General features: G+C 35.2%; 1 protein-coding gene across 1 annotated transcript in view; it reads left to right on the top strand.

The window, feature by feature from the left end:
* Positions 1-10,828, top strand: part of vps8 (VPS8 subunit of CORVET complex) — a 122,132-nt gene that overhangs the window by 81,322 nt on the left and 29,982 nt on the right. The window contains exons 39-40 of the mRNA XM_016527229.1: positions 550-632; positions 6,722-6,802. Coding sequence (XP_016382715.1) covers positions 550-632; positions 6,722-6,802 — 164 coding nt within the window. The remainder of the gene's footprint in view (positions 1-549; positions 633-6,721; positions 6,803-10,828) is intronic.

Raw genomic sequence — 10,828 nt, 5'->3', positions numbered from 1 at the left:
ACTTAAACCCCACTGAAAATCTGTGGAATGACTTGAAGACTGCAGTCCACAAACAGTCACCATCAAATTGAACTGAACTTGAGCAGTTCTGCAAAGAAGAGTGGGCAAATATTGCAAAGTCTAGATGTGCAAAGTTAGTAGAGACAGAGTCATATCCCAACAGGCTAAAGGCTACAATTAAAGCAAAAGGTGGTTCAACAAAATACTGACACAAGGGGGTGATCCTTTTTCCAACTTCTGTTTTTATTTAGTTTTTTTTCTGACATGTTGGTGTTATATCTTTCACTTGGATGTTATAAGTTGCACTGAGTAAAAACAGCTGGATAAAGAAAAAACTCTCCGTCTTCATTTCAGGCTGCAAAGCAACAAAATGTGATTATTTTCTATACCCACTATAAGTGCTTTAAAGCTTCCTTTTTAAAAAATGAAAATAATTAAAACTGATAATTTTTTTTTTTTTTTAAATCTCACAGACATTAGAGAACCACTGGTGTATAATGAATTTAGCTGAGGGCCCAGTCAGTCCTGATTGTTTCTCTCTTTCCTCAGCATTAAAAGAGCTCACTATGAAAGTCTTAAACAGCATGTCCAGTTTTATCGCCCCACCTGCCATCATTCAGCGCATCCTACAGGTAAGTAGATGCTTTTGTTGTTTTTAACCCGCTAATACAATTTTTGTCTTAAAACTAGGCTGCTATTATTCCAGCCTGTTACTAAATGGCAGTCATTGTGTGCACGTCAGAGGTCGCTCAGTGTGTGATTGTGGTATGTGTAAGATTGTTATTGTTCTGTGGGATTTATGGGATTTGTTTGGAAAGACTTAGAGCCTTCTGACTTGACAATAGGGTAACAGGCTCAAACTCAAAATCCCATGGTTCTTATTTGTGCAAAACTGTTGACACACACACACAGACATTTACACAGATTCTGTATTCAACTGCTCCGGATATGTCAACAAATCTGCTGTCTTGAAACTTTTAAATATTTCAGGGTTATGGTTTCTAAAATGTAGTTTGTGCAGTTGCTATGGGAAATAAAATCCGCTGTACTGTAATCGCAATCCACATTTTATAATATTCCGTTTCATTTAGAATTTTATTTAATAGTATATATATATATATATTGATATTTATGTTCAACCAAATTTTGTGTACATTTCAAAGGTACTGTAACTGCCTGTTCAGATTCAGACCTTTTCAGTATGGCAGGACACGCTAAATGCATCATAGGAAATAGAAACGGTTGCTTACGATGCCATCTACAGATGCAGCTTTTAAAAGTGTGAATTATTGTCCCATGATTTCACACAATCCACTGTTTGTTCTCATATTTGGATTGATGGACACACTGCAGAAACTGAACAGCAAATTTGCTTTTCAGTGGATCTTCCAGCTCAGAGTCTTGTATAGCTGATTCAAACACACACGCACACTGCACACATTTTTGCTTTCCATGAGATCGATGCCGCAGCTCATGAATCGGTTAAGACTTTGGGCAGTGGAAGGCCTTTATCTGTTTTCATCTGCACATATTTAGTGCTGTCAGCTTTCCCCCTTCGATCTTCTAGTCTGCCCCTCCTTATCAATGATATTACACCAGCACTCTGCTATTCTGCTTCAACCTGCTGTCATTAGATCCTCTGAGATTTCTTTTGAATCAGTGATTATGAATTTTTTTTTTTTTTTTTGCAAAGATGCACCACATTTCAAAAGTTTTGGTATCACTTTATAACAAAGCACTTACTTGCAAACTATTAGTTTATAGTCAATTTTTCTAGTTCATAGTTTAGAAATTGTGTTGTTAATATAGTAATAGGCTATATGCAAATAGTGAGTTCTTCATTCTTTTTCACTGACCATAATTAAATGAAGTGTAGTATTTTAACCAGTATTACAAGAGTTGTTAATGGTTATTTGGTGTAAACCGTTTTCATTTTAGATTAGATCATGAAAAAAAACAATTCCCAATAATTAAGTGTTACCTTTATTAGACATTTGTTTTAAATGCTGCCAATATGCAAAATACATATGACTATTCATTAGATGTTAAAATACATCAGTTAGAGTTAGGATACAAAGGATAAAAAACAAAGAGTAAAAAAAAAACATATATATATTTTTTTTTTTTACATATGAGCTTATACATTATTACAGTCCTAATGAATGAAAAACTCACAATTATAATAGTTTGCATATGATTTTGAAGTACCTTTTTTTCTTGAAAAAAATATACATTTCAGCAAGGATGCATTAAATTGATCAAAAGTATCAGTAAAGACAGTATTGAAAGAATCTTGAAAAAAGTCCCATGGTTTCATCAAAAACATGAAGCAGTGCAACTGTTTTCACACTCTAAAAAATGCTGGGTTAAATTCAACCCAGTGCTGGGTAAAATAGGGACAAACCCAGCAATTGGGCTGTTTTGACCCAGCGGTTGGGTTAAATGTTTAACCCAACCTTCTGGGTAGTAACCCAACCGCTGGGTCAAAACAACCCAATTGCTGGGTTTGTCCCTATTTTACCCAGCACTGGGTTGTATTTAACCCAGCATTTTTTAGAGTGCATCATTGATAATAATAAGAAATAATTCTTTAGTCGAAAATCAGCATATAAGAATGCTTTCTGAAGAATCATGTGACACTGAAGACTGGAGTAATGGCTGCTGAAAATTCAGCTTTGCATCACAGGAATAAATTACATGTTAAAATATATTCACAATCAAAACACTTATTTTAAATTGTGATAATATTCACAATATTACTGTTTTTAATGTATTTTTGATCAAATTAATGCAGCCTTGGTGAACAGAAGAGACTTCTTTCAAAAACATTTTAAAAATATTACCGATCCCTTACCGACCCAACTTTTGAACAGTACTGTACTTCACCAAGAAGCATACACATTAAAGTGAAAGTAAACCTAAGACAAAACATTTACTATCTTTATAGTTTTTGACATTGTTCATGTTCATTATGATTTAGTAATAGTCTCTTTTTTGTGGCCCATATGGTTTCATTAATCTCCCTGCCTCAGCATCTATCTGAGCAGCTCTGGTTCTGCCCGGCTGCTGATGGTGACATATGATGGCATTTCCTCACAGCGTGTAATCATTAGTGCGCTGCTGTGAATGCAAATGCACCACTGACAAGGAACAGGAAAGGTTAGAAAGAAACCTATCAGTTTATATTAACAGATGATCTCAATCATTATATTACATAATCAACAGGTGTAATCTTGAATGTGAACTTACACTAGGGCTGTGCGATTTGGGGGAAAATATCAAATTGCGATTTTTTTGACAGATATTGCGATTGCGATTTGATTTGCGATTTTAAATGTGCAAATATCGCAGGCTTTGCGATTAGGAAATCGCAACGTCTCAAATCGCGATTTCGATTAATCGCACAGCCCTAACTTACACCTAGGCAGAGGCGCCTGCAGATGTACATACTGTGCTTGCTTATTCTTGTATTTAGTATTATTATGCAATTCAAGGCTTAGAATTGATTTCCAATTTGTTTGTACTCCACATAATTATAAGATAGGAGGCTGTTGTCTACACCAGACCAAGTTAATGATGCTGCTTGCAAATGTTCATTGGAACTATGGTTTTGGTAAACACCTAATCTTAGAACTATGTTGGTAATGGCAGAACTTGCTGCTTCTAATGCTGCTTTTGGGAAACGCACCCCTGGTTAGACCTGTTAGACTGCGTTGGTAGCCAACCAGATAACTACCTTAAGCTGATATGACCAGTAATGTATGCAGTATTTACCTAGTCTGCTAAAGATATTTCTAGAAAACAAGATGGCATATGAGGACATCACCTGAGATCATGGCGTTCTGAGGGGAGATCATTCTTACTGTTGATTAGAGGAGCCGAATACTCCCGGTGCGGATATGTTCACTCAGTTTCATTCATTTGCTGTGTATATAAAACCTTTTCACAATTTTGGAGTGGTAACTCAGAAGTAAAATATAGCAGGGTAAACTTCTTCTTAGAGGTACATGGGAGACGCTAGCAAATATTATGTTTGTGATCACCCACTATTGCATTTACATGGCTTTCCAAAAGGGGAAAAAAAGATCTAGAAAAATGCATTACAGCATTCAGAAGAGAGCAAGATGTCCATTTTTCTACCACATTTCTGGTCAGTCTAATGTTGTTTTCATCAGCAAAGCGTCTCTACATTGTAACGGTGGTATTATCTCTCTTAATAACAGTGTTTTTCATATCTCACTCATTGTGATATGTGGGTTGATGGAGTGTAAGGGGGCATTATGTTTCTATAAGAGAAACAGTAAATCGTGGTTCTCCAAAGTTCAAAGGGCTAAACATGTAATTGCAATATTGAAATTCTGTTTGGTTGTCCATGAACATTTAATGTTTATTTCTGTTTACAGCTTGTTTACAGGGTGTCTGAATAGTGATAGCTGTTGAATAACACCTGCAACTAGAGTGGCATGCATATCCATTAAGGAGTTTAGTCAAGGATGCTCATCTGAGTCAAACATGCTGAACTAATTAGTAGACCATCTCTCGTCTTTCTCTCTGTCTCTTCCAGAAGCAGTAGTCATACTGTACAACTCAGAGAAGGTTTATAGTAGCTCCCAGAGGCGTACTGCAATCGTGGGGGCCCCTGAGAACCACGAGAACCATTTGCATCAGTGTGAAATAGTTTTGCTGGAAATAGAAAGTGATGTTATTTTAGACAATTATTCTCTTGCAGTGAATTCTTTGCTCTTCATTCATCCTTGTATGTGCTAAATTGTTTTCTTTCTATCATTCTGTAAATCTGGTAGGCTGCAGCAAGTCTATAACAGTTCATCAGAGATTTAAAATTGTAACCACGAAGTAAACATTTGACCAAAATTAATATAACAATAGTTATGGTATTTATTTAATTTATTATTATAATAGAATAGTAAAATAATTACATGATAAAAACTATAATGATCTAAACAAATAGTGAAATTGACAGTTTCCATATTTACTGTGTAAATTACAGTTGCATTGAAAATATTTTTTTTTTTTAAAGAAGTAAATAAGTTTTATTGAGCAAGTACACATTAAATTGATCAAAAGTGACAGTAAAACATTTATAATGTTACAAAAGATTTCTATTTTTAATAAATGCTGTTCTTTTGAAAAAAGTATCACATAAAAACAGGATTGTATACGACTGGAGAAATGGCTGCTGAAAATTCAGCTTTGCCATCACAGGAATAAATTACATTTTTAAAATATAGATTTTTCTAAGGTTAGTGTACTTTTTTCATGCTTGAGATGAATTTTGAGAAACGTAATATGTGAAGAAAATATTATTATTGTATTTAATTTCCTATCAAGTTGTAATTTTGTCAAATTATGTATTATACAAAGGAATCAGCCATTTAATTCCAAAAATGTAAATTTACACCACAGGAGTCTCTTAAACATAATACAACATTTGGAATGTGGTGCGAATTACTTAAAGCAATTCTCCCTTTGTCTAGGTATATACACTGACAAATTAAATAAACTAGTGAGAGTTGTTTTAAGAGACATGTGTATTCTGACAAAAATACGCTGCATTTAGACTGCCTCAGTGCAGCATTGAAAGGTCTGTGTAAACACACTGTATTTTTGCCTTTTTATGCACCATCTGTGCAGTTATATTGTTCTAGATTTAACCTTAAAAACATATGATATTAAGCATAAAACATAAAACCAAATTTGGCTTATGAGTCATTAGTCCCAAATGGGGGCCCCTGTGGATTAGAGGGATGTCCCATATGCCAAGCATAGCTCCATAGGTGGTAGTTGAAGTTTTTGTGGTATATAGTAAAGAGTCAAGTTTATTGAGTTTTGTTAGTTTTCATTCGTCTCGTAGAACATATGTTGGATTTCAAACCTGAGCTCCATGGATTTGATATTCCAGCTGTTTGTGTGAGTGACGGTCTCTCCTGAGGAAGAGCAGTTTTGGCCTTGGAGAATTGGCTCCATTCATCTTGTGTGTGGAAGAGGCAGAATATAACTACAAAGTTTAATGTCTACAATATAAAGTTTTATTCCCCGTTCTCTTCATACAGGATCAATAAAGTACCTTATTGGGATCAATAAAGTATCTTATCAGGATCAATAGGGTATCATATGTTGTTGTAGGTGAACAAGCTGACAAAGGCAGTCTGAGGAAAAATTACTTTTTCATGTTGAGAAAGTGTGAAGAAATAGAGAGTAAGAATAGGAGTGATATGAATATAAAATAATGAATGAACAGAAGTCTGTTGTGTTTGCCATTGCGTGACAATCACCAACATTTACATTTCTGCCCCTCAGAATGAACAGGATACTGTATGTGTGTGTGAGTCTTCCAGGTCTTGATCTTTGTGACTGCTTCAATCTGAGCCCCTACTGAGGGCAGAATTACCCAACTGTGTGATAACTGCTAATTTTGTGTGTGTCTGTGTGTGTGTGTGTGTGTGTGTGTGTGTGTGTGTGTGTGTGTGTGATATTTCTGAGACAGCACTCCTTCGTCATCTAAGAGTTATCAGCTGTCATTGTGAATGCAGTATGACAGCATGCACTGTGTTTTCTCTCTGATTTGTGCTTAAGTTGGTTTACTGCAGAACATGCCTTTAAAATGTACTTACAAACTTTATACAGACAGACACAGGTTTCTGCTAGTGTGATCAAAGCTATGAGAAAATAATTTATCTCTTAAATGTGTTCTCTCCCGCAGGACCCTGTGTATGGGAAAGGAAAACTGGCTGAGCTTCAGGGACTAATTTTAGGGATGCTAGAAACCTTCAACTATGAACAGGTATTGTGTGTGTGTGTGTGTGTGTGTGTGTGTGTGTGCGCGCGTTATGTAGCAATTTGACCTCATCAGCTTTGTTACTGTAGAATGCTTTCTTTTATGAATGCATTTTTGCACCATAGAGAAGCATGTTCATTGTCGTTTGTCTTAGGTTCTTGTATGCATGTGTGTCAGTGTGTGTGTGTGTGTGTGATCATAAAAATTGCATGTTATTTTTTATTTATTACTGTCCTTCTATTTCACATAGCTGTTTACATATATATAAGATGTTTACATGTATCCCACAAGACAAAATAATAACTGAATTTATAACAATGACCTCGTTCAAAAGTTTACACACGCTTGATTTTTAATACTGTGTTTTGTTACTCAACTGTTTTTATGTTTTGTGATGGTGGTTCGTGAGTCTCTTTTTGTCCTGAGCAGTTCAGCTGCCCACTTCTTATCAGAAAAATCCTCCAGGTTCTGCACATTCGTTGGTTTTCCAGCATCTTCTGCCATTTTGAACCTTTTTCAGCAGTGACTATGATTTTGAGATCCATTTTTTCACACTGAGGGCAATTGAGGGACTCATACACAACTATTACAAAAATGTGAAAACATACACTGATGGTCAACATAGCAACATGATGCAACATGGGGAGTGTAAACTTTTTGAATTGGATGATCAAGGTAAATTGTACTTATTTTGTCTTCTGTGAAACATCTAAGTATTTTATGTGGCTTCTAAAGGGCAGTACAGAATGAAAAAATATGATCTTTAAGCAACATCAGAAACATTTACACATCATCATCTTGTTCAAAAGTTCGCGCCCCTGGTTCGCCTCATGGGAGCTGCCATGTTGAGATCACATGGCCAGCTGAATACTACTGAGTTTATCTCAGTAACTGCCCTTTCACTCACATAATAAATTATTCATGGCTTATTTTGAATAGAATATTTCTACAGCAGCATCAGTAAACAAAAACCCATCACATTTTCATGGTGTCACCACATTTTTTTAAATTAATTTTATTTATTTATTTATTGTTAGGGGGTAGTACAGGGTTTGTGAGGTGTTGATACACAGCCTGACAGCCTGTTAAATATGTCTATATAGTATAGCTACCCATAATGCGTCATTCATGTCTTACTTTCATACTAATTGCACTCTTGCTGGCTTCAGACAGCAGCATAGAAAGTACATCATTTAGCTCTGTTAAATTATAATGAGATCGACTCTTACTGTTCACTCTGCTGAAGCAACAGCAGCGAAGTTCACAGTGTTTTATGTGATAATTGGAATGAGATGTGGAGGTGAGATCCTTTGGGGAAAAAAATTGAAAACCTTTATGCCAGTCTTTTCTTATATATCTTATATATATCTTATCATTTTGCTTTTCAATGTATCTTGATTCTTGATTTAAGAATCTTTTAGACATTTGCACTGGAAAACGGCAAAAAAGTGATGTAGAACACTTTTGCAGTGTGATCAGAAGGTACAGTAAAAATTCCATATTCTAGTTAAGTGTTTTGTATTGTTGTTTTGTTTTTGTTTTTTGAATGAATTAAAAGTTATGCAGATCTTTTGGAAGATTTGTTTTCAAACTGTTGTTGGTATACATTTAGCAAATTTTGGGTTGGTATTTATTGATTGATCAGCAGAAAAAGCTGATACAATAAGTATACTGTACCTACTACCTACCAACTAGAAACCAGTTTCTAATATTGGATTTTTCATTATTTCCAACATGCCAGTGGTTTTAATTTGACCAGTAATCTATACTATAAATATTGGTATAAATATTAATAAAATAAATATTCTACATCGAAACTATTAAGAGAGTAGGGACCTGTTAGGACATGTTTCAGCAATATTCATAAAAACAACACAGTGATGGGTCATGCACACACACACACACACACACACAAATACTGTACCTTTTCAGTCCCTCTTAATAGCTTTTAAGGGAGTGACACCCTTTAGAGGAACTATCATACTTAATTTATTCCAGCTTATCCTCACAGCTGCTTTAATCAGGTCAGTTGAGGGTGGAATGTTATGAGAGCTCATTAATGGCTGTTTCTTCATTAATTAACACGTGCATAATTGAAGAGGCTCTCTGGACGTCTTAGGACCCGTAATGGTTATCAGTGGCATGCACACATACACCCTACAGTTTTACTTAATGAACAACTAAATACTTTCCCATAAATAGTTTCCCTCATCTCAAGCTCTCACACAACTTCTGAAGCATTTATTCTTATTTGTGTTTGTGTTATTATATTGTAGCAACTGGATTAAATTACTCCCTCACAAACTGCTTGACGGATAATGTCTACAATGGACACGACCACAACAGCTTAAAGTTGTCTAATTTGGCACGGTCTCCCTGTTACACTAATAGTAGTAAGGCTTTCTTCTGTGTAAACTTTTCCTTACAAGTACAATTTTAGCTTTATGTTTTGTGTCCCCTTCAAAAATTGATTTTGAGAAATTTTATGTTTATTGTCCCCCCCCCTACTGTTAGACGAAATTTACGCCCCTGCTCACACTTATTGACATCCTTTTGCAATGCTAATTTCTTTTATAGATTTTTGTTTATTAGTGTATAGAGTTGCTTTCTTCACTTTAGTGTCACCTATTGGCTAATTGCATCCAGAAATTTGCATCAGACATCAGTGTGTTCCCTTTTATTCCTTTCTATTCTATATTTGACAAAATAAATGCTAAATCAAGCTGTTACTTTTGAGAACTGAACCTTGAAAGTGGAGTTTTCTTTGGCCATAGTGTACATTAATCATCTGGTACAGTATGAGTTGAACCGCAGACTTTTAGTCTTTGAATTATGGGCCATGTGCCATAGTCTTTTTTTAGACTTTTAGACTTTGAAACCTTTGAAATCCATTAGCCCTGTTGCCGGATGTTGCGCAAGCATGTGAAGTACGTCAGAAACAGAATGAGGCATCATTTTACTGTTGGTGATTGATGTATCATGCTTATGTCCGGTCTCGACATGATGTTGAAGTTTTCGTTACAGAGAGATAAAATTTCTTTTCTCAGCCTCTAGAAAATTCATTTCTGGGTTAGTTCATATATATGTTGTTTCTTAAGGCTTGCCTTAAAAGATCCTGAGAATGTACCCTTTTCAACCCTATAATAACATACCTGAATTAGTTCACTTCAATTAACTTAAAAATAAAATAAAATAATACAATACAATACAATAAAGTCAAGCTACCCTTTACCAAATGTAGCTAGTAGTAGTGCCAATCTAAATTGGTTAATTAAATTTTTGTTTAATTGTCTACCTATCAGATTACATAGTTTGTTAGAGCAGTATTTATCTGACTCAAAGTGTATTAACATCACACCTGAACACCTACATTTACATTTAAACAATAGAAAAATATCTGAATAAAACAAGTTTCTAAAACTTAAAAAAATATTTATTTTGTTAAATTAAAAACATGAAATGCCACAAAAACTTGAACTTCTCTAAACACCCAAGTATTTTTTTTTTTTTTAACTATAACCGATTTACTAAAATCAGAAGTTTTTGGAGAATCTCCTGTTGCTGAGCTCCTTTCATGCTACTAAAATTAAAGTGTTTTGCCATTTTATCTCTGTTTCACTTTCTCTGTTTGTCTGTTTAAACTGTCAACCAGATATGGTTGTCCAGTCTTTCAGTTTGTCTGTGGAAGTAAGTCTGTGTCAGTGTATGTTTGCACTCTCCCTTCCATGACCAATGGGAATTTGCAGCTTGTCATTCAAAGGAAATAGCGAGCAAGGCAAGAATACCACCTGATTCTCCCCTCTCTCACTCACACACACACACACACACACACACATCACACACAAATTTTCCCCTTGCTTTTGAGACTCTCCACTTGGAATCACTGCAGTAAATAACATGCAGCCACACAATTGAGGCTTGTGTGCTGTGTGTGTGTGTGTGTGTGTGTGTGTGTGTGTGTGTGTGTGTGCGCGTTTTTGTGACAAATGAGGACATACATTTGTATAATGACAAGGGTATGACATAGGTATT

The sequence above is a fragment of the Sinocyclocheilus rhinocerous genome, unplaced genomic scaffold (assembly GCF_001515625.1).
Source record: "Sinocyclocheilus rhinocerous isolate Xijiao unplaced genomic scaffold, SAMN03320098_v1.1 scaffold721, whole genome shotgun sequence".
NCBI lineage: Eukaryota > Metazoa > Chordata > Actinopteri > Cypriniformes > Cyprinidae > Sinocyclocheilus > Sinocyclocheilus rhinocerous.
The sequence above is the reverse complement of the archived record's forward strand: the minus strand, read 5'-3'. Positions and strand labels throughout refer to the sequence as shown.